This window comes from Dreissena polymorpha, chromosome 5, assembly GCF_020536995.1.
Source record: "Dreissena polymorpha isolate Duluth1 chromosome 5, UMN_Dpol_1.0, whole genome shotgun sequence".
NCBI lineage: Eukaryota > Metazoa > Mollusca > Bivalvia > Myida > Dreissenidae > Dreissena > Dreissena polymorpha.
In genome coordinates this window covers 33,984,444-34,010,559 of record NC_068359.1, presented here as the reverse complement: position 1 = coordinate 34,010,559, position 26,116 = coordinate 33,984,444, and the positions used below count along the sequence as shown (strand labels likewise).

General features: G+C 35.9%; 1 protein-coding gene across 1 annotated transcript; it reads right to left on the bottom strand.

The window, feature by feature from the left end:
• Window positions 1–2,020: 2,020 nt before the first annotated feature.
• LOC127881283 (kelch-like protein 24) lies at window positions 2,021–23,584 on the bottom strand. Its single transcript, XM_052429033.1, has 3 exons — window positions 23,427–23,584; window positions 10,012–10,238; window positions 2,021–5,800 (listed from the first exon to the last, which is right to left on the bottom strand). Exons 2-3 carry the CDS (start codon window positions 10,206–10,208, stop codon window positions 4,246–4,248), a joined length of 1,752 nt encoding a protein of 583 aa, XP_052284993.1. The 5' UTR covers window positions 10,209–10,238; window positions 23,427–23,584; the 3' UTR covers window positions 2,021–4,245.
• Window positions 23,585–26,116: the final 2,532 nt, after the last annotated feature.

Genomic DNA, 26,116 nt, shown 5'->3' with positions numbered 1-26,116 from the left:
ATGGTGTACAATGCCATTTGGCGTGCATCATCCTCTTATTCATATATATACTCATGCCAAGTTTCAATGAAATCCGCCAAAGAACTTCCAAGATATGGCTCCGGACACTAAAAAGCATTTTTTCAAGATACAAAGGGCCATAAGTCTGTTTAAACAGATGGTGTACAATGCCATTTGGCGTGCATCATCCTCTTATGCATATATATACTCATACCAAGTTTAAATGAAATCCACCAAAGAACTGGCTATGGCTCCGGACACAAAAGTGCCGGACGGACAGCCGGACGGACGGACGGACAACGCCAAAACAATATCCCTCCGCCTCTGGCGGGGGATAATAAAAGCCAGTTACTTTCTTCCTAATATGGCTGGAAAGTAAGCGGAATAACAAATAATAATACAAGTAATAAAGGGTATAAACCGACGAACAATGCTCGCCTCGGCATGGACGTCACCATCTTGTTTGTCACGTGATTACCCCCTCTGAATATATCATTGGGACAAATCTTCTGACCAAGTTTCATGATGATCGGAAAATAAATGTGACCTCTAGAGTGTTAACAAAGTTTTACTATAGCCATATAAGGAAAAATGCCCCGCCCCCAAGGTGGCCATGTTTTTCAACCAACCGGCATCATTTTTAAACTCGTCCAAGTTATTATTGGGATGAATCTTCTGACCGAGTTTCATGAAGATCGGACTATAAATGTGGCCTCTAGAGTGTTAACAAGATTTTACTAGAGCCATATATAGCCTTATAAGGAAAAATGCCCCGCCCCTTGGCAGCCATGTTTTCCAAGCAAAGGTTACCATTTTCAAACACATCCCAGATATCATTGGGACAAATCTTCTGACCAAGTTTCATGAAGATCGGAAAATAAATGTGGCCTCTAGAGTGTTAACAAGGTTTTACTATAGCCATATTAGGAAAAATGCCCCGCCCCCTGGCGGCCAGGTTTTTCAACCAACCGGCATCATTTTCGAACTCGTCCAAGATATTATTGGGATGAATTATCTGACCAAGTTTCATGAAGATTGGAAATAAATGTGGCCTCTAGAGTGTTAACAAGATTTTATTTTAGCTATATAAGGAAAAATGCCCCGCCCCTTGGCAGCCATGTTTTTCAACCAAAGGTTACCATTTCTGAACTCATCCAAGATATCATTGAAATCTTCTGAGCAAATTTCATGAAGATCGGAAAATAAATGAGGCCTCTAGAGTGTTAACAAGGTTTTACTATAGCCATATTAGGACAAATGCCCCGCCCTCTGGCGGCCATGTTTTTCAACCAACCGGCATCATTTTCGAACTCGGCCAAGATATTATTGGCATGAATCTTCTGACCAAGTTTCATGAAGATCAGACAATAAATGTGGCATCTAGAGTGTTAACAAGATTTAACTATAGCCATATAAGGAAAAATGCCCCGCCCCTTGGCAGTCATGTCTTTGAAGCAAACGTAACCATTTTCGAACTCATCCAAGATATCATTGAGACCAATCTTCTGAACAAATTTCATGAAGATTGGAAATAAATGTGGCCTCTAGACAGTTAACAAAGCAAATGTTGACGGCGCACAAGGCACGACGGACAAAAAGCGATCATAAAAGCTCACCATGCGCACGTTGTGCTCAGGTGAGCTAAAAATCCATCTATGCGATCATGGAACGAAAGAATTCCACAGTGGGAGACGATGCCCCAATGGTGGATTGGCATGTCTGTGACACCATATGTCTCAACATGTGTAGATGCCGTTATTAAGATAAGATACCATGCGCCATCTTCTAATAACATGTCAAATGACAATCAAGGCCTACCGGCAATTCATGCCGAGTTTTATAAGAGACGTAGATCTACGTCTCTGGTTTTGGTAGAAGTGCTTGGAACCACTTTGGGCCCAGACATACTGTAGCCTCAATGAGCAGGGTCCCAGTAAACTTCGAATTACACACACACGATTCAACCAGGAGTGGAAGGGTTTCAGTTTACCATACATGGGGTAGTAAAACAAACTGCAGCTATATTTCAAATTCCATTTTTAATAAACAGCAAAATCTGATGCAAACCAACACAATAAAGCACACAAATAAACGTACCTGTACAACTAAACAGTAGCCATTTTGTAACGTCATTCCCACAATAATAAACAGGTTTTACTAAATAAATATCGATACAAAGTAAAGTCGTCAAAAAATAAATACTACAAATACAAAAATACCTTGACAAATGTAGCAGAGTTCATTTCAATTCAAGAACAAAAGTGAAAAACTTAATAATAGAAAACTGTTGAAATAAAGTTTCTCCCATTAACTTAAAACAAGAACTATCTTTATAAAAAGATATACGGCGTTGATAGTTCAATGAATGAGATCAAGGATAGCGAATGTCTTTTTCTGTGCAGTTCTTAGCTGCATCACACGCAGTACGGGATGTTACGCGGAGTTTTCGCGGCTTATTTTACATTATTACATATTGCTGGTCATAAACCTATAGATACAAAACAGAAAACCAAATGAAGAATGGAAGGGAAATTAAAACATATGAGTCAACCGGCCACACGCGAAGTATCCGTATTTATAGGCGCGTTCTTCGAACAAACCTGTTTTAGTGGTTTGTCGGGCATTGCTATTTGATTCGATTAATCAGTATCGAGAATCATCGCGCTCATGCTTAATACATTAGTCAATATGGTGGAATAATTATTGTTAAATTATTTAAAAATAATACTAATCATTGTATTGTTGAAAACACATTAAGAATCTATTTTTGACATACCATAATTATATTGCTGAATATCTTCATTTAACATATTTCTGGTCTAAAGAAAATTCCAGGTCACCTAGTTCACGGATACCGTCTTTATTATATAACGATTATTTTACTGGCCCCAAACTCCGGTGATGACCTGTATATAAACTATGACATTCACACACTAACCGCGAATTGACCCGATATCTCGCGGGTTGAAATGCAAAGCATTAAAGTGAGGCCTCGCTTCCACTGCTCTTTATACTTTTACATGTTAACATGTTGACAGGAATATGGACGTAAGTACTAAATATGAGAACATATCCTTTAAGTATAAACGCTTTTGCGCTGGTAATTCTCTGAAAATAAAAGGTGCACGCACACACTGTATTGATGTCGAGAATTTAGTGAAAACCTGTTCTATCTATTGAGCCTTTTCATTAGAGATAAACTTGTTCATGCAGTAAAACAGTGTTACAAAGACGCGGATATGTTTCCAATGTTCTGGTGGTATACTCAAATCAGCCAATGGAATAAATGAAGTGTATTCATTCGTACCTAGCCGCGGGAAATTTTATTTTGAATTTTATTGGACACTTACAAAGGTCAGGTAAGGTGAAAAGCTGGCTTAATATAGCTACGCCGAAAAAGTATACAGACAAGACAAGTAGTCAGAAATTTTACTAACATTTAAATATGAAAAATGCACCTGTGAGCATAGCAAATTCCTTTAAACAACGCTAAGCGTAACATAGTTTAATTTTGTAAGTCATCTGTAGCAGAAAGGAACATTAAAATATATGTTGAAAACTAAATTTTAACTGTGAATGGCATTTAACAAAACAAGATATTAACAAGAATAGTATATTATAGCACTTAACTTTATACGAATAATTATTTCTTTAAAATGCTTTTAAAAGCTATGTAAATATGCAGATTATCAAAGAACAAAAAAGCGGTACATGTCAACAAAGAAAGTATAAAATAGAGATTTCATTTCCTTCCATTCTCCTTCCAATCAGCATTTGCAACTCTAACTGATCTAATTGTCTCGTAATCATACTAAACAATTAAAGATTTATACTAAACGTTTCAGGACTCAAAGAACACATAAAAGGTACTTCTAATTAAACGAAACAAGAACACCGCATAATGGGCGCCAACGTTCGGCTGCGGGTACAGTTTTGAATAAATGAAAGAATTTTTTTTAGAGGTCACAGTGACCTTGACCTTAGACCTAGTGACCCAAAAATGGGCGTGGCATGTATAACTCATCAAGGTGCATCTACATGTACATATGCAGTTTCAAAGTTGTAGGTGGAAGCACTTTGATTTTAGAGCAAAATGTCAAGGTTTTAGCACGGTGGACGCCGGACGACGAGCTGGCTATGACAATACTTCTGGTTTTCTCCAAAAACAGTCGAGCTAAAAATTAAGCACTGCACTTCATAAATAATAATAGCACAATATTTGTGACTGTTTGGTCTGTGAGCTTGTCACCTTGGTGCAATGAACTCTCCTGGACCTCGTGACAAATACATGTTTTTGCTAAGAAGTATCCTTACACATCCATATGAATACATGGGAACCGGCATATTGTGTGCCTTAAGCCACAAGTTGGTCTCTGGATTGAAAAACTCTATGGTTTCCGTGTACAGATTGTCTTTCGCGCCCCTCCTCCGTCCGCCAAGAGCGTACAACTTTTCATCCAACACAGCCAGGCTAACACGCGCGCAGCTCATGTCCGGAAGAATGTCCCAGTTTTCTCTGTCCGGTGAAAATCGGAACACGCCCTCGAGTCCGATTACATAAATATAGTTGTTGAACACTACAGAACTCAAGCACATGTCATTGACCGGCAAATCGCAACTCAACGTTGTACACGTTTTTGTTACCGTATCGTAGCACTGTACACTATTGGTCACTACTTCGTCATTGTTTTTGCCTCCGAAGAGGTAGATATTTTTTCCAAAGGCTACAAATCCCATGTTTTCCACTGGCTGATTGAGACTACCGCCTTCTTCCCAACGACCACTGTCAAGGCTCCAGTATTCAACTGTGGCAAGAACGTTGTCTTCATCAAAACCGCCAAGCACAAAGATCGTTTCATCTACTGCCGACATTCCGTGCCGTCTTCGAGCGTGAATCAAATTGGGACCACGTAACCAAGTATCAAACGAAGGATCATACTTCCAGAACTCTGGACTCCTCAGACCACCAGACACGTATATGTCATTTCCAATCGTACAGGCAGAGAATTCATTTCTCTTTTTAAAAGGCAATTGCTTCAGATTGAAAAATTCTTGAGTATCGGCCACAAAGCATTCAACTTCATTACTCAGCCCATCAGATAGCCTACCGCCGAGTAGAACTGCAACTTCTGAAAACGGCATATTTAAACGGGGAGTGATCTGATACAGAGGGAGTTGGTGTCGTCGTGCAGGAATCGTGTGGAACAGCATGCCATCATCCAAGAGCTCCTTCCCTCTGTCATCGCTTACAACGTGCTGTGCTTTTGCAACAGTATCCGTGAGAAATGTCTTCTTCAGCATGGGAAATTTTACAGTTTCCAAAACTTTGTATCGGTAATTCTTTCTGGCAACGATGTCATGCTCTAACCATTTTATAGCAGTTTCATACACAATTTCTTCATTTTCACACTCAAGCCTTCTGTCTTTCAACAGATCAACGACGCATTCGCATGAGAGCTTGTACAAGTCGTCATCGAGGACCAATCGCATGAAATGCTGACAAGAGAAGTTTTTTGCGTACAAATATAACATTCTGTGGGCATGGATGTCGGCCAGTGTAAGAGCGGCAAGACAGTTGTGTTCGTTCATGTTCTTCTGAAAGAACTCGACACAGAGATTCACTAAGGTCTGGATCTGGAAGATGTGAGCCTGTGCAAACAGGTCTTGTATAATGCCTGCAGTGATGTTCACTTTCCCGGTGTATATGAACTTGAGGACATGTTCAAACACATCACTGCCTAACTGCTGCATGCGGAACACATTCTTGTGACATTCTTCCATTCCAGAGAAAAACATAGACCTGGTAACAGAGAAGATATTTGTGTTCCTTCACCAATTAGATCCATTTGAAATCCCTTAGAAAATCAATTTTAATCTAAGACCTTTCTTAATAGATTCATTCAGAAACATTGACCTGGTAATAGAAAAGATATATGTGAACCCTTGACCACTCAGACACGCATTATGACCCATTTAAATTCCCTTAGAAAATCAATTTTTATTAAAGACCTTTCTTACTAGATTCAAGTTTAAAAGGCTTATTTCCAACCCTGAGATGAACGGCAAACAGCATAAACCCTGAACATACTGCAAGTGAAATACTCGCAGGCTTTTCTGTTTTTTTTCTGTTGCTTTCTTCAGTCTGAGTGGCAAAGGATTTTTTCAGTGATAAAAACTATTATAAGGGCATATTTTACGAATGATACGGCCATATTTTAAGCACTTTAAAACTATCTAATTCACTAAAAGAAATGTACACACCAAAGAACCCATACATTGAATTTCAATCATGTCATTGCTTACATTTTCACCTAACTTGGCATTGTCCAATAACGTTTTAAGTCGGAATATCAATAATTGAAACTGTAATATACTGCCATAAATGAGTGAATTGACTAAACTATTAAAATATGCTCGGTCTACCTCCAATAAACTTTGTAAAAACATTAGTATAAATAGCACACACCAATATCCAATTTTTCTGGGTATGCTCTTTACGCAGTTTACATAGAAATCAGTTTACTTGGAACTAATTTTATTTGTAAGTGCACTAATATATCCATTTGCATCCATGTACTTACCGGTACTAGACATCATCAATAGATGGATATTTCTTAAACCCTTTACCACATAGATACTTATTTTTACGCATTTGTAGGCCCTTAGAAAGTTAAATTTAGTTTAAGACTTTTCTTACTAGATTCAAGTTTTAAAGGCTTAATTTCCAACCCTAAGATACTGATGAGCAGCATACAGCATAAAACCTGAACAGACTGCGAGTTACTCGCAGGCTGTTCTGGTTTTATGCTGTTTGCACATAGCCATTTTCACTTAACTTCTGATTGGGAAAGTGTTAACACAGTGATGTTTAACAGAATTGCATGCCATAGATTTTATTAATTTTCCAACTGTAACCATGGTCAATGTCTATTGAATACATTTTCTAAGATATTTTTTTCCTCTAAATACTTTGTGACATAATCTAATGATATCAGTGCTTTTCAAAGGTTATTAAATGAGCTAATTCCAAGTCGCTTGAATTTCAAAATCAGAGTCCCCAGGGCCCTTAAAAATGTCTTATCAGTGTTATTTTTTTCCAGAAACCGCAACGTGAATTTCAGGCTTCATGTACAAGGAAAAGTTTGCAAATGCCTGTCATCTCATATACCAATCTTGTTGCAATGTAAAGTAGTTTCCACTTCATCATGGACAATTTAACCAGTAACTAAACGCTTGAGTAACTCAAGATGCGCTTAAATATTTGAATGTGTTTTATTGCCAAATCAAGCCCAAACATCCAACACACTGTGTATCAGTATACCCACATTTAAGATAAGCATGTTTTATCTGTCAAAACAAAGATTGTGTAGGTCAGTTCACTTATCAATCACATTTAAGCTGTTGTTTGTCTAAGAATCATAAAGCACCAAATGACCTCATTTGAAACGATTAACATAAACAAGAGGGCCTGACAGGCCCAAAGTCGCTCACCTGAAATAACAAGATATTATTGGGACAAATCTTCTGACCAAGTTTCATGAAGATCGGAATATAAATGTGGCCTCCAGAGTGTTAACAAGGTTTTACCATAGCCATATAAGGAAAATTGCCCCGCCCCCTGGCAGCCATGTTTTTCAACCAACCGGCATCATTTTTTTAACTCTTCCAATATATTATCGGGATGAATCTTCTGACCAAGTTTTATGAAGATCGGACAGTAAATGTGGCCTCTATAGAGTGTTAACAAGATTTTACTATAGCCATATAAGGAAAAATGCCCGGCCCCTTGGAAGCCATGTTTTTCAAGCAAACATAATTACTTTCGAACTCTTCGAAGATATCATTGAGACCAATCTTCTGACAAAATTTCATTAAGATTGGACAATAAATGTGGCCTCTGGAGTGTTAACAAGGTTTTACTAAAGCCATATATAGCCATATAAGGAAAAATGCCCCGCCCCTGGTGGCCATGTTTTAAAGCAACCAAAACCATTTTCGAACTCATCCAAGATATCATTGGGACAAATATTCTGACCATGTTTCATGATGATCGGAAAATAAATGTGACCTCTAGAGTGTTAACAAGGTTTTACTATAGCCATATAAGGAAAAATGCCCTGCCCCGTGGTGGCCATGTTTTTCAACCAAACAGCATTTTTAAACTTTTCCAAGATATTATTGGAATGAATCTTCTGATCTAGTTTCATGAAGATCGGACTATAAATGTGGCCTCTAGAGTCTGAGTGTTAACAAGATTTTACTATAGCCATATATAGCCATATAAGGAAAAATTCCCCGCCCCTTGGCAGCCATGTTTTTCAAGCAAACGTAACCATTTTAAAACTCCTCCAAGACATCAATAAGACAATTCTTCTGACCATATTTCATGAAGATTGGACAATAAATGTGGCCTCTAGAGTGTTAACAAGGTTTTACTATAGCCATATAAGGAAAATGCCCCGCCCCCTGGCGGCCATGTTTTTCAACCAAAGGGCATCATTTTTTAACTCGTCCAAGATATTATTGGGATTAATCTTTTGACCAAGTTTCAAAGAGATTGGACAATAAATGTGGCCTCTAGAGTGTTAACAAGATTTTACTATAACCATATGTAGCCATATTAGGAAAAATGCCCAGCCCCTTGGCAGCCATGTTTTTCAAGCAAAGGTTACCAATTTTGAACTCTTCCAAGATATCATTGGGACAAATCTTTTGAGCAAGTTTCATGAAGATCAGAAAATAAATGTGGTCTCTAGAGTGTTAACAAGGTTTTACTATAGCCATATTAGGAAAAATGCCCCGCCCCCTGGTGGCCAGGTTTTTCAACCAACCGTCATCATTTTCGAACTTGTCTAAGATATCTTATTGGGATGAATCTTCTGACCAAGTTTCATGAAGATCAGACAAAAAATACGGCCTCTAGAGTGTTAACAAGATTTTACTATAGCCATATAAGGAAAAATGCCCCGCCCCTTTGCAGCCATGTTTTTCAAGTAAACGTAACCATTTTCGAACACATCCAAGATATCTTTGAGACCAATCTTCTGACCAAATTTCATGAAGATTGGACAATAAATGTGGCCCCTAGAGAGTTAAAAAGGCAAACGATGGACAAAAAGCGATCACTAAAGCTCACCATGATCATGTTGTGCTCAGGTGAGCTAAAAATGTAGGGAGAGGCAACCACCTAAAACGGCCAAGGGCGTCTTAAAGAGAGAACAGGTGGAAAGCAATGAATATGTCAAAATAATTATTTCACCAACATATTAAGAAAAGTAACAGTGTTGTTTTTTTCATTCATAATCGGGTCCGGTAATCGGTAATCATTCCCAATGAAAAAAAGTATATATTTTTACCAAATGGGAGCTAAAATTCCCAATGGAAGGTTTCCAAAAAAATATATTTATTTATTTTTAGATCTCAATATTTTGTTCATCTCCCATCCATTTAAGTTCAGCCTTAGTAAATATAATAATGAAAACACTTGCATTCTTAATTTTGAAGCATTTTTTAGCAAAACTACAACAACACTAAATAACTAATTTCCCAATTTAAGTCAAAACGCAGCAAATTTTCCCAATCCAAAGGGACCCGGCCCCATTCCAAAACTGGTAAAGAAAACACTGAGTAAGTTACATGACATATGAAAACAAGAAACCGTGGGAGACGGGTGATGCTCCCCAAAGTTTTTTTGTCACAATATTGCACTATATATTCAGATACAAGGAAACATCTTGAGGGCACAGTAGTTGGGGGGACAGTAATTTTTTTATAGAAAATTTAAAAGGGCCATAACTCTGTGAAAAATCATCCAACCAGAACCCACTGATAATATGCACATCTCCTCTTGGTAGTGAAGCTTCCCATAAAGTTTCATTGAATTCCGGTCATTAGTTGCTGAGAAATAGCCCGGACAAAAATTGTGCACAGACGGACGGACGGACACACGGACGGACAGACGAAGTGGCGACTATATGCTCCCCCAATTTTTTTTGGGGGAGCATAACAAACCTGAAGTATGGTGATCCAGCAGCTAAAATAACTTTGTGACAGGCAAATCTTCTATTCTCTACTTCTATGGTTATATCAGTGAAGACAGCGTCTCCTCTAAACATCTCCATGTTACTAATTAAGAAGTCTGAGTGTTCATCGCTGTTGTACGAGGCAACATCATCTTCTTCATCATCGCTCGGCATTAAAGAGGCCATCTTGAAACGAAGCACAAATCCCTAGTAGGCCTACAAACACAAAGACAGAATCACTATAAGATAGAATCACTGTAAGATAGAATCACTGTAAGATAGATGTGTATTTTGTAGTTCATTATGTTCTTCCACGCATTGGCAGCATAATGAATGGTCCCGGCACTCCTACCTATTGTCCTAATCAACTAACTGGGACAAATGTTGAATCTCCAGCTATTTAGTTGTTCCTGAAAGATTTTCAATTTTGATCAAGTATTGTGCTGTGGAAGGAGGCCAGAGTACACATAGGAAAACCCACCTGTGCGGTATGGTGACCACCAGTTATGCCCAAATGAGCTGAAAGTGGTGAAAATGATGCCAGGACAGCCTCATGGTAATGTATTGCTATGTGAGCCCCATTTACACTGCATATTTGCGTTTAACAAGAGCTGTCTCAGTAGATATATCAGCTGTTGGCACACAAAGTTTATCCTGTTTCTAAAAAAATTTTTATCATGAAGCCACTCTTTCTATTTCCAAAGTAAAATAATAAAATGCTTATAATGACAATATGTCACTATGTAAAATGGAATCGAAGCGTTAATTTATACAGGGTATAACGTTAGAATTGTTATATTCATTTAAGCATAACTTGTTAGCATGGGCCAACTATTGCTATGCTAGTTTCTTACTGTAGTACAATTTGTTATGAATGCAGCAAATGTAATTGACTTTATCTTCCTCGTGGATAAGGTATATTAAATGTGATGTGTCACACTTATTAACAATGTTATTCAATTAACTTCTTTTTTCTATGATCCATGAGTGTCTGTTGATCTTATTTAATCGTTGTAGAGCTAATTGCAAACATGTGTTGAACCTTTAAAAATATTCCATGTTTAACACGACTTGTTCACTGTTAAGTCCTGAAATTTACTAGTGGTCCCAATCATGATATCGGGAAGAAAAAAGCTTCGAGATAAAAATGATGTGTGGCACAAGTATTGATTACTCCAGACATTAATTATAATTGGTTCAGCGACTCAACAAAAACTCGTGTAGGACAGCATCAGGCGATCAAAATACATGTAATACATGGGTAAATGTCCTTGATTTAGCATTTTGCATTATTTCGAATCTGCATTTTTATTTGCAATTAAATATCAATATTTTACATTAAATACTTTTTTTAAAGACCAAAATACATTTTTTGCAAACTGGAAGTTAAACTTAATTAGGCTCTGAAGTTCACATTTTGACAATATAAGGGCTTTATTCCTTCTGTGAGAATGGCCGTTTTTCATAATTTTGGGAAATTCCTCTCGCGACTCAAATTTTCACAATTTCAAGAAGTTCGCGACTCAAATTTTCACAATTTTAGAAAGTTCATGACTCATTTTTTCACAAAATAGGGGGGGGGGGGGGTCAATTCCAACAGCCTTGCTGTGGGCTAGCTCGTTAGCAATGCGGTTAGACTAAGAGTGTCTGACTACAACCCTGGATGTCGTGGGTTCAATCCCTTGATTGAGCTCTTTATTTTCACAATAATGGCGACAAGGCAAACATGAACTGTGACTATGTAAATGGGTCTAGGCTTTGCATAACGGTTTCAGGGAGTTGCTTTCGTAGCGGTCGACGCTTGTAGCAAGTGTCTGGGGCCTTGAAACATTAAGAGGGGGGGGGGGGGGGTTGTAGGGATTTAAAGTCACTTCCAACAGCGTTGCTGTTGGGCTCGCTCTTTAGCAACGCTGTTAGAGTGTCTGACTACCACTCTGGAGATCGTGGGTTCAATCCCCCGCTTGAGCACTGTATTTTCACAATAATTATTCGAATCACAAAGCCGATACCCACATGATTAATGGTTTGAGTTTCAGAACCAACAAGAGATGTGTTCGTCAGAAACACAATGCCCCCTATATACTGCACCGCTTTGAAATAAAATTTATTTATTTATTTATTATTTTTTTACCTTTGACCTTGAAGGATGACCTTGACCTTGAACTTCCACCACTCAAAATGTGCAGCTTCATGAGATACACATGCATGCCAAATATCAAGTTGCTATCTTCAATATTGCAAAAGTTATGGCCAATGTTAAAGTTTTTTTTCGGACGGACGGACAGACTGACATACTGACGGACAGTTCAACTGCTATATGCCACCCTACCAGGGGGCATAAAAAGTGTGTCTGTGTCATATGAACAAATCAATATAAATAGTGGGGATATCACAACGACAAACATCCTTTATGATTTACCACACAATAAAGATCGTCCATCAGCTTTTAAGATTATAATTTTAAAGTGGGTTTGCACGATTTTGATATGTGTTAAATTGTAATATAGTGATAAAAATACGTTACAATAACACAAAATAGGCAAGAAAAATTATACATATTATACATATTTTCCTACAATAACTGAAGCATTTGTCTTTTAATTAGGATCTGAGTTAGTGTTTGTGTGTTGTATGAATAGATATTGTTGCAGGAAATTAACATGATCCGTAAAACTAAACAAAGATTCACATCGTACATGCATGATATACATACTGGAGAATTCCACTGTACAGACATTTTTGATTTCAGAATTAACAAGGGCTGTTTGTAAAATATGCATGCCCCCCATATGGGCTGTCCGTTGTAGTTGCAGCCATTGTGTGAATACGATTTTTGTCACTGTGACCTTGACCTTTGACCTAGTGACCTGAAAATCAATAGGGGTCATCTGCGGGTCACGATCAATGTACCTATGAAGTGTCATGATCCTAGGCAAAAGCGTTCTTGAGTTATCATCCGAAAATCATTTTACTATTTCGGGTCACCGTGACCTTGACCTTTGACCTTGTGACCTCAAAATCAATAGGGGTAATCTGCAAGTCATGATCAATCTACCTATGAAGTTTCATGATCCTAGGCCTATGCGTTCTTGAGTTATCATCCGAAAACCATTTTACTATTTCGGGTCACCGTGACCTTGACCTTTGACCTAGTGACCTCAAAATCAATAGAGGTCATCTGCGAGTCATGATCAATCTACCCATGAAGTTTCATGATCCTAGGCGTATGCGTTCTTGAGTTATCATCCGGAAACCATTTTAGTTTCGGGTCACCGTGACCTTGACCTTTGACCTAGTGACCTCAAAATCAATAGGGGTCATCTGCAAGTCATGATCAATCAACCCATGAAGTTTCATGATCCTAGGTGTATGCGTTCTTGAGTTATCATTCAAAAACCATTTTACTATTTCTGGTCACCGTGACCTTGACCTTTGACCTAGTGACCTCAAAATCAATAGGGGTCATCTGCGAGTCATGATCAATGTACCTATGAAGTTTCATGATCCTAGGCCCAAGCGTACTTGAGTTATCGTCTGACAACCACCTGGTGGACGGACCGACCGACAGACCGACCGACATGAGCAAAGCAATATACCCCCTCTTCTTCGAAGGGGGGCATAAATATCTGGCTTATTTCGCATTTTTCGACACATGTTCTTCTTAACTTTTATTTTAATTTATATTGAAATATATGTATAATAAGTTTTTTACACATATTTATATAAATTCATAAATATTTGACAAAATCGTGCATACCCACTTTAACAGCTGTTTTACAGACAGGACAGAGCGTTTTCTATTTTTCATGGTTTAGGTGTTGTTTACAAATGAGAAAATTCAAGCTTTTCATTCTGGCCAAGTGGTTAGTTGCAATATTTCAACTCTCAGCTTTAGAACCTAAAGTGAGAATTGCAATGTGCTGTCTTTTGCCCTAAGGTGCAAAATTTGATCACCACTGCAAGGGCTAAGGAACACAGTTACTGCAAAAACTTATCAACGTTTACATGTCTTAAGTACACACTCATGCAAATAGTACCATTAAAGCAAGAAATAAATGCTTTTAATATGCTTTGTTATTCTTTGGTACACTCTATCCACCATATTGGAAAACTGTTGTAATGTTGTGGACTTAAAGTGTCGCTTTAGGTTAGGTCGCAGTACACCAATCTTTTGCACATCGAGATTTTTTATGAAGTCAATAACGATATCAAAGTTGAAACATATGTCGAATATTTACACTGTTCCAAATTTCTACATAACAAGAGCTGTCAGAGGACAGCGTGCTCGACTATTCGAGTGCTTGACATTTTAACGTAAGCCATCATGAGGAAATTATTCATATTCAATAATTTATTAGACGATCTTTCAAAAATAAAAAAAGGAAAAAAAAAATTTATTTTTTTTTTTGGTGGGGGGGGGGGGAGGGGGGGGGGGTTGAGAGGGGGTATAATGTGGGGTGTGGTCATTTATTAGACGATCTTTAAAAATAAAAAAGGAGAAAAAAAAATTGGGGGGGAGGGGGTAAGGGGGGGGGGGGGGTTGAGAGAGGGGTATAATGTGGGGTGGGGTAATTTATTAGATGTTTAAAAAAAAACTTTTTTTTTTGGGGGGGGGGGGGGTTGGGGGGGAAGGGATTCTGGGTAGGGGCGTGGGTTATTGTTTGGGTGGAATCCATTGTGGTATTCAGGTAAGTGTTGTTTTGTCAAAGTATTAATAAAATGTGATAATAAATAAAGAAGTTATGGCAATTTAAGCAAAATGTTCAATTATCTAAGTGTAAAAGGGGCCATAATTACCGTATTTTACCATGCATAGCGCGCGGTTTTTTACCTTCAAATTTCAAAATAAAAATTCAGTGCGCGTAATACATTGACACAACGCTTTCCTGGTTGCTAAATTGCAAAAAATCCATTTCGTAATCGTAAATCTTCACAATTGCCGCCATTTTTGTTATAGACGAGTTAATAGACCAGTTCACGCGTGACGTCACGCGCACCTGCGTGTTTACATCCGGGCTATCTTGGTAGTCAAAAGAAAGATACAATCAATGGGGAGAAATAGAGCGTGATCGATTAAATTTAAACGATTATATTTAGATTTTATTTTTCAACATGCCAACAAGTTGTTCTACGTTACTGAAACAACTAAGATTGAACACAATGAATAAATAGATCAAATCCAAATAAAAAACATTTACAAATTAACCATAATGGTATTTGTCTGGGCAGGGACCTTTACCCTGGTCCGGGAAAACTAACATGTTGACACATTAAATAAACATTTAATTAAATTAAATGCAATAGTTTTCATTTGATTGTTTGCATCAATCTTAAAATCGTTTAAGCCTTTGTATTCCGGTGTTTTATTGCCCCTTTGTTCTGCCTAATCCGATTATCTCGTTTTGATCAGATATTGTCCAGACCTAACTAACAACATGGTGTCATAAATCACACTAGGTGGCAGATGACAGTCTGGTCATTAAACGCAATTGATGATGCCACCATGTCTTCATTCTGGTAGTATTAAGTAACTAGGCATTTGGTTGAATAAATTTACCACCGACATACTTAACAGTTGCTTAAATTAGATATGTTACATAATTATTGTACAAATTTGAAGTCTATAGATAATCGGAAATTGAACACGGTAAAGATACAAGCCCGTTTTATTTATAAAAAAATAAAGTATTTATGAATTATAAAATGTAAATAAAAAATATTTAACGTATTTAGCGGGCATCGGTTAATTATAAATACGTAATTCCGTATGAAGATGTAATGTTACGGCAATGCACGAAATACATCATAAAAACAAGAAATTACGTTTGACATCAATGGGGGTAAATAGTAATGAAACAATGTGTATATATTATATTATATATGTATATATATTATGTTGTGTGTGTGTGTGTGTTTGTGCGTGTGTGTTAAATGTTAGATAGTTGTCACTCATACTCGATCACTAGTAACGAGTTTACAAAATACATGAATACACAGTTCAATTTACATCATGTGAGGTTGTGTTTTTCAGTTGAATGTTAATATTCCTCAAGTCATTCTCTGAACAACACCCATCCAAATTAAAATTACATGTAAATACCGTCATGAACTTCGCTTTTAATAGGGCTTTGTAGTACGTTTATTTTCAATGAAACACTGACACATTCTAGCTATCACTAATTTTTTATTATTCTAGTTTACGCATGCAATGATAATTATAATTTTATAATTAGATGTATCATTATTTTTATTGAAGCTTTTCTGCAAATAATTATACGGCTAATGCATAGAGCTCTTTGTTGCGTCGAATTTCCTGTCGTTCAGTCTTCAGACAATCTTAATTACTTTTATGCTAATGACGCGTTCTTTTAAAATGCAAATAAAAGTGTTAATGCATTCTTTTGGCACTAAACATGATATTTTTAAAATATTATTTAGGTGTTGTTTTTTTAGTTTCTTTTTGATTTATTGACTAAACAAGTCTCGTTATCCATATGCTTTGCGTTAGCTGCAAGCAATGCTTTTGACTACCAGTGCATTGCGCATGCGCGAAAATCGGGAATCAAAACAATAACAATGAACTGGCCTATTGTTATTGTTTACATTCGGGATTTTCCGCGCATGCGCACTGACTGGTTGGCAAAAACACTGGTTACAGTAACGTAAAACATGTATAAAGGGCTTTTGTTTAGTCAATAAATTGATAATAAAAACGAAATAAACATTAAAACCCTTTTTAAAAAAGTGCAAGTATAGCATATTTAGTACCAAATAAATGTATATTCACAAATAAAATTTCCTCTTCATAAAAATACGAAGTAGTTATTAGCATATAGTAAACGTGATCGGAAGATTTAATACTGACAATTCCGCAAAACAAAATAATACATTATCCGTATTCTTTCTGATAATAAGACTTGAATAAATTATATTTCAACACTAATAAAACATATATTAATTGTATTATAATTAATAGTGGTGTGGATAGTATTTTATTTCATCAGCGATCGATAGAGTCAGAGGTGCATTTAATCAATTATAAAAACAAAGCCCTAAAAAGCGGCATACAGTACTGTTTTTAAATATTGTGGTAATTTTCTTTTACATTGAATGAATTTACGTTTTGTTTACATTGAATGAATATAAATTCAATTTAGCATGCAAACGGAAAAACCCTGCATATTAATTACGCAAATTGAACTGTTTTTGCATGTCTATTGAAATCTCTATTAGTAATAAGGAGTGATGAAAATATAGCATTTTATGATAAATGCATATATTTAATTTATCTAACGGCCCCTTTTGTGAATGCTTATGTTCATGATCGTGTTTCGGAATCTGCAGTAATGTACAATCTTTACACGTAATAGCGGAGTTAACTTTTGCCGGTACCCGTTTAATACCTTAATTGCATAGCAGTAAAATTGCCCAATATTTAAAATGTATAGTTATTAAACAATGTATTATTAAGTTTAACTGGCTAATAAATTTATACACTCGTTCCCGTTAATACATTTCCGACAAATTACTTCATTTTTGTTTAAATTTTAAAATATTTCATTTTAACATTAACTTATCAGTATTTTAAGCTTTAAAATGTGGCTTAAATGATTGCTCAATATGCCAAGAGATGACATTGAGGTATCGTGACTTATGTTTACTGACCAGACACTCGTCTGCAACATGTGGTTTATGCAGGGGCCCAAGTATAGGTCCCTGGGTTTATGACACCATGTTTTCTTTGTAATTGTCTGGACAGTATCCGATCATAACGAGATAATCGGTTAGTGATAACAAAGGTGCAATTAAACACCGGGATATAAATGCTGCTACAAAGAGTGCCTAAATTAGTGTGAACAATTAAATAAAACAATTACATTAAACAATATAATTTATTGAATGTGTAAGAAGGTAAGTTTTTCCAGACATATAAGGTTCAAATCAGTTACCCTATACCGAACTCTTAGATTGTGTTCCACTCCCGAGTTCGTTGTCAGTAAAAACAAATAATAATAACAACAATGTAATCGTTCCAAAGATGCATTTCCTTGCATGCTAATGTTTTATTCAGACATAATTAGTAAAATTATATTTGATATTGTGCATGATTATCATTAAAAACGAAGATTTCGTCAACCTTCTCTATATGCGCTTATATAAATTCCACCTCTTTTGCCAACCAGTGGGCGGAGACTAAACTTTGCAGGTGCGTGTGACGTCACGCGTTAACTCGTCTATTGCAGAAAACTACACCCTATAATGTTATAGACTGAAGGGGCCGTTGTCGAAACAACATATAGCGGGAAAGGTTAGGAATGAACGGGGTAGTAACAGTTTTGACAAAAATTAAAAGATGAAAAAAATGTCTTTGTTGGTGTTTTCACACTTCTTCATTGATTGTTCATTAAAAAAAATCGAGCTATATCGATCCCCGTGCGTCGCGGTATTGTTTGTTAAAGTTTTTGTTGTCATGAAAACTCGTTGATTTACAACGCAAAACGTCTTATTTGAACTGAGGCTAATTATTTCAATCATATTTTTCAACTTCGCTTTTGCTTTATTTTGATAATTTAATCCAAAGTTTAATGTTAGCAATTCCGAAAATTTGCACTCTATGTGAATTGACAGTTTGACGTCATCAAAGGAAAGCCGCTTCCTGTCTGAAGCAATAAAGCGACAAGTTTCTCGCCGACAAAATTGGCTTCCTTTGTCTAGCAATCAACATGCCGAACCAATTGTGTGTTTGTTCCTCAATGGCAATCGTCCAATTAAATAATAGCACGTGCAAAGCTCCGCCTTCGAACCTTTTGAAGAGAACGGAGGTGGAGTTCAACGGTTAATTGAGCAAGTGTATTACGTAGGTTGAGTTCCGATTTGCCGAAATTACTCGGCCCTAAGCATTGAAACGACGAATACGTTTATCAATCATTTTCCGATCTCTGCATAAATATGCTACTGTGCGAGTATACTACGTAGGTTACAAACCAACAATAGAGATATAGACTCGTTTTATTTTCTTTCAATAGAGACAAACAAATGATATTTGTCAAATGGCTTTACGCCAATAACGCCAACTGTATGGAATTGAGCGTTCGGGTGTATTGTTTGTCTCACTATAATATCAACTAGACGCAGTGAAGGCGCGAAATACCGGGTCAAACTGGATTTAATGGGGAGCATCTCTTAATGGGGAAATATTTAAGTCGATGAAAAATAAAATGGGATCCACGGACGATTTGCGTAAAATTGGACATTGCGATGTTGCGGGTCTGCAGAAGAAGATGTCATACGATGTTGTGAGCGGCAGGTAATGAAAATGTTACACTGTTCAAATGTGAGTAATAGGTAATGGTGGTTCGAATTTAACGCGCAGGGGTCTTGAAAAAACACGCGCAGTGCGCAGCAATAAGGACATATCGGTGTTCACGAGAGAATAATCTTAAAAATTATCAAAAAATATAGTGCTATGCAACCCATGCTCCTGATCGTAAAAACGCTCCCTACTTTAAAACAAAAAATTAAGCGCCCGAAAAACTCCGATTAAATGATTGCGCAATATAAAAATGGCGGCCATTTTCGGCCAAATTTTCGGGTTTTTGGTCTTGAATTCTTTTTTTTCTCCATTTTGGCTTTAAAAAATCGCATGCGCGTTATACATGGTAGCGCGTTATACATGGTAAAATACGGTATGTAAAAATGCTTGATACAGTGGTCTGCTCTTGTTTATAGGTTGGGGTCATGTTGGTTAACAAGTATGCAAAATATAAAAGCAATATGTCAAAAGATATAGGAAATATTTGGGGTAGTACGCAAACTTTAACATAGATTTATCAATAATATGCATATTCTAAGTATAAAAGAGGCAATAATTATGACAAAATGCTTGATAGAGTTGTCTGCTTTTGTTTATAGGTTGGGTGATGTTGGTTAACAAGCATGCAAAATATGAAAGCAATATGTCAAGGGACAATGAAAATAAATGGGGTAGTACGCAAACTTTAACATTTGCTGCATATTCTAAGTGGAAAAGGGGCCATAATTATGAAAAAATGCTTGATAGAGTTGTCTGCTCTTGTTTATAGGCTGGGTTCATGTTGTTAAACAAGTATGCAAAATATGAAAGCAATATGTCAAGGGACAATGAAAATTATTTGGGTAGTATGAAAACTTTAACATTTGCACGCTAACCCAGATGCAGACGCCGACGCTGGGGTGAGTAGGATAGCTCCACTATATATATTTCATATATAATAGTCGAGCTAAAAATGTCAGCAAAAATAGCGTGTTGAAACCTTGTCATGTTTTTTAGGTTACATGCAAAGGATAATGTCCGTAGACTGCAATTCACTGAATGATTCAGGTAAATTTAATGTTTTTTTCTTAATTTTATTTGTCGCTTTCCTAAATAGGTAACGAACTACGTCTGTTTAATGATCGGCACTGAATTGCTGCGCTGAACTGCGGTTGTGTTTATGAAGGGTTGCATATGGACTCCTAGAGCTGTCATAGCAAAAAATCAAAAAATCAAAGGCTCTTGCCGTCTGCGAGTCCGTTTATTATTATAAACTTTATATGGACTAGCAGTGGTGTGAGATAGTCCATATAAACGGGCTCCCATATGCACCCCTTCATAAACATGGGTGCAGTTCAGCGCACGGAATCCGTGCGCTTCACTAAAAAGGCGTCTTTCGAGACAAATTGCGGAAAATAATGACTAAACTTCATTCACATGTTAAATTTACCTTAGTTCTGGCTACCATTACTTTAAATGTTGCTTTTTATGATTTTTGACTGGCGCGACTTTATAGTTATGGACCAACCCCATTAGGAAAGTCAACCAGAAATTCCCGAAAATTGACAGTTAACAAAGACTGGTCCAAAACAGCTTTTAAATGCAGTTATTGGCCCAAATCAACCACTTGATCAGAAAGATTGACATTTTTCACATTTAACTGATATATTCTTTCAAAAAAATACTATCTTAAACATTTAAAATTTATCTATTCTGCTCTTACATGTACATATCCAGAAAAACAGTGATGTGACAGACTTTCTTGAAATGCGAATCTCCCGAGATTTCACGGTCATATGACGTTATGTCTATTTATAGTAACATACCATGTACTCAAGTATTTTCAAATTCAGAATGACATTTCCTGGTATTTTAGATTATTCTGGCTTGTTTTGTAAACAAATTGTAGTGTAAATACAAACTCAAAGTAAATATTATTAAAAACTACCTGATGCACTCTGAAATTTGTCTTATAATCCACCAGAAGTAAGTTGTTAATCACAAGTAATAGATTTCAGAAAACGAAAGTAATGTTTACAATTTCAGCAAAAAATGTCAAGGTTAATCCGAAAGTATCCAAATGAAAACTCGTCACTTGACAAAATGACAATGGCGTCAAAATTGTGAATTTCAGACTGATGAGAGTTATTTTCATCTATTGTAAGATGCATTTGAAACATTTGAACCTTAAAATATTCCCCAATGCAGTAATTTATATTCATTCAACAATATATGTAGATATGTATCCAAGAAAATGAGCTTTCTTTGATTTATAGCGTGACATAAATATGTTAAGACTCTGGTTGACTTTCGATACGGGGTTGGCTTCAGCGTACAGGTATGTCAATACAATATAAACTGTACGCTTAAGCTTCTTTAGCTAAATATACCTGAATGGCAACCTACGGATGATATCCTTTGCATGCACCCTATAAAAACACGACGATGTTTCAACACACTTTTCTCGCTGACATTTTTATGTTTAAATTTGAAACAGTGTATTCTGTATCAAATACCACATCGTTATCGGCTTTAATAGGCTCCATCACATAACTCGACGTGCAAAATATTGGTGTACTGCGACCTAACCAATATTGGGTCAATTTTCCAATATGGCGGATACAGCGTACGAACGAATAACTAAGTTAATAAAAAGCAATTATTTCTTGCTTTAAAGCGGGTATATACGATTTTGTCAAATATTTATGAATTTATATAAACTGTGTAAAAAACTTATTATATATATATTTCAATATAAATTAAAATAAAAGTTAAGAAGAACATGTGTCGAAAAATGCGAAATAAGCCAGATATTTAATTCTGAAATTGAAAACGGCTGTACAGCCGAATTCGCCAGCATGTATACCATACATGTACGATGTGCATCTAAATTTACGAGGGGTGTTCCAGAAGTTCGTGGATTTTCGCTATAACTTTCATTTGGTAACATAAATGGACAAACAAATAGCATGTTAAGAATATTTCGTCCTTTCCAAATCTACTCTCCAAATATCATGGAAATACATAAAACAATAAATATATATCAGAGATTTAAACATGTGCACAATGCGCACACCGACGCACGTGTAACGTTTCTGTTCAACGTCAATGACGTTATGAAGTTAACAACTGTCAAATCTTTTCCACATAATCACCTCCAACGCGAATGCACTTTATGTGTCGGGAAATCCACTTGTCAAAAGTGTCTCTTTACCAGTCAGCGTCAAAAGACAACACAATTCGCTTTGCTGTAACTGTAAGTTCCTGTTTACTTGCAAAGTGAATACCGCGCAACTGTGATTTAACTTCCGGGAAGACGCGGAAGTCCATAGGGGCCAAATCCGGGCTGTAAGGAGGACTTAGGCGCTGTAACGTGAAATTTGCCGTAAATTCTGTTTATCAACGACATTTAAACCAAATTTAAATTTCGCGTAACGCTCATACTTATAATAAAATACATACGTGCGCCGCATGTCGTTACTGAGGTCTCTATGGCAACGCGTTTCAAACGCGCTTTATGGAATTCATGCATTTTTAGCTTATATATAAAGTCCGTAATAATTGGTTTGTATAATATGTAAATTTCATTGACTTTTACCAGCAAACTAATAAGTTATAGCGAAAATGCACAAACTTCTGGAAAACACCTTGTAGTTTAACGGTTTATAATACAAAAACAAATGCTTCGGTTATTGTAGGAAAATATGTACGTCACTATCGGCTCGGGGCGCTAAATTGTCTTCGCTGCATTTTATGAAATTTGGCTTTAATGTATAATTTTTCTTGCCTATTTTGTGTTATTGTAACATATTTTATCAATATATTACAATTAAACACATATAAAAAATCGTATATACCCGCTTTAATGGTACCATTTTGATGAGTTTGTGGTTTAGACGGGTAAACTTTAATAAGTTCTTGCAGTTTCAGTGTTCCTTAACCCTTGCATTGTTGATAACATTTTGCACCCATGGACATGAGAGAGCGCATTGCAACTCTCAGCAACTTAATGGCATTGGCATATAAGGCTGAGAGTTGAATTATTGCAACTATGGTGGGAGATTTCTCAATATTGTATTGGCTCTTAGCTAAAGATCAATTAAGGTGAAAACCTGGGTTAGACAGCTACACCGAAAGAATCATGTGATTGAACCAAACTTCAGCAGAGTTGTTTTCATACAAGAAAAGTGCCGTATCCTTTACTTTAGGTGGTAATGTATGTTTTGCAAATAATGGTCTGCTTACTTGTCCTGAAATGTTGTTTTATCGATTCTCGGTTACACGTCACTAATAAAATCATATCTCTCATGACAACTTCTGCCCAACAACTTGGTCTTTAATCGCTTATATTATAGTGATCGCTAGGTGCTTGTTCCTTTATAGCCATTCAACAAACTTTCGGACGTATTGTGACTCTTATGCCACTTTTTTTTTAAAGTTTGATTGATTAAATAATGTACAACTATTAACGCTTGATTGGTTATTGTCGGCTCGGATACTACTTACATGTACCCCGGGTAGTCTTAAGGGGTGTTAGACAATTCACCCCCAAGACAATTCACCCCCTGGACAATTCTCCCCCAGAGTTTGATTTCCTTGGACAATTCACCCCCAAAGACAATTCACCCCCAAGACAATTCACCCCCATATTTTTATATGAGATTGTATTGTCATTTGCTTTTGTCGTATTTGAAAATAAGTTGTGACGAATGTTTTGGGGTTATCATTTTGACTTTGCAGCACAATTTTGACGTGAAAATAATAATTGTAGTATGTAAATGAAAGATGACATTGTGATTTTTGTCAAATGCAATTCAACCAATGTATTTTTCTATAAACTGTGTAACAACATATAAAATTGAAATAAATAAAGTATTTTGTATAATATTTGTGCATTTGTTTGAAATAATATTATTAGGTTACTATTTTATTATTAGTTCTTTGTCAAATATTGAAGTCGATTAATTAGTTTCATTGAATTCTTAGAATTTTACATTATCACAATAACTTATTTATTTATGTTAGATAGGATAATTAATTTAAAAAAATACAATAGTTTAATTGATAAGAAAACTTTAATTACAGAAAGGAAATTTAATCTGGTTGGGAGCGTGCCATGAATGGGTATTACAATCAAGCATTCACACCCCTGACAAGGCTTTATCAAAGTGTCAAAACAGATTAATCAAATGTCAAGACAGATAAACAATGACTTTAGTTACCCACATTCACAAATAATTATGTTGGTCTGTGCAATTCTAATACCTGGTAATACCTGTATTAAAAATTCCATGTTTGTTCACCTGATACTTTGATTATTATTTTTACTTAACTGCCTGTAAACATAAGGTCTCATTAAAAAAAATATATATTTGTATTCTTAGAAACGTTAAGTTGTGGGATTTTCTCTCATTGAAGGATTAGTGATAGAAGTTTTGTTTTGTAGTGTTGTGTATTGAAACATATTTAAGTCTTCAAATATCAGTATTCATTTCAAATCAAGTAATTTACACCATTTTCTGTTATAATTTCAAAAATGCTACTTTTACACGAGTACTTAATGATTTAATAAATCCACTATTATACCGCTAACTAGTATGGTCCTACTGTTTTGAAATGCAATAATATTTTTTACAAAAAGTGTACTCAATTCAAGTCCACTTCAATCATACAGTATGTTAACTCATTCCATACTACAGCCTTATCTCTAAGCAACCCCTATCGGTAATAGCCTTATCTACCACTAGATAATCAGTACCCTCATCAGTTTTGAATGCCTGACAGATTATCTGTTTATTGTTACCTTTAGTGGTGTGAAAAAGGTTGTTATTAGGTGTTGTTACTTTGTTGACTGATTATGTGACAAATATTTTATTATTATATTTCCCATTTAAAAATAAATATAGTAATATTATGAACATTTCGAAATCTTGCATAACTTATCAAATAAAAAACATTGGATTATTTCCAAATAATGAATCCAATACCATTATTATTTATTTATACACTTTTTACAAATATAAACTTTTTAATGAATAAAAACAATCTTAAATAAAACAAAAACACATAATTAATTATTTAATGACATAAAAACAATAATAAGATATTGTTAATAATAAAATCAAACATCAATAGATAAAAAGCACAGTTATGTTTCAATTGCAAGTAATTTTATAAAAAAAGAAAGAAATTCTGAGAACATCTTAATATGCTTTTATTAGAACTTTATAAAAATTAAACAGAATACAAATAACTATCCTTAGAAAACAGATATTCGGTATTACTAAATCCTAAACAAACATCAAAAGAAAACGAAAAAAAATTATCTGGGGGTGAATTGTCCAGGGAGCAGGGGTGAATTGTCTAGGGGGTGAATTGTCTCCTGGGGGTGAATTGTCTTGGGGGTGAATTGTCTCACTTCCGTCTTAAGTATACTTACATGTCAATATTAGACTGTACCCGAGTTGTATTCCCGCCCAAAATCCGATGTCGTAAAACGCGCTACCGATAACCTTAAAACGATAATGTTTATCTTTTACAAACTTTTCTTAAAAAAAACTGCATCAACATGCTTTTTGAGTTTGAGTTTCGATAATAGAGGCCATTTAACAGACAATTGACATAAATGTGAACATAATTATTTTTTTAAAAGGCCGACAACGACCGATTTAGCGTGGAGAAAAATCCAGGGTACGTTTTATTATATTTAGCGTACCCGGGTATTAGTAATGATTACCTAAGAGTACCTGGGGTACATGTAAGTAGTACCCGAGCCGACAATGACCAATCGAGCACTATGCTT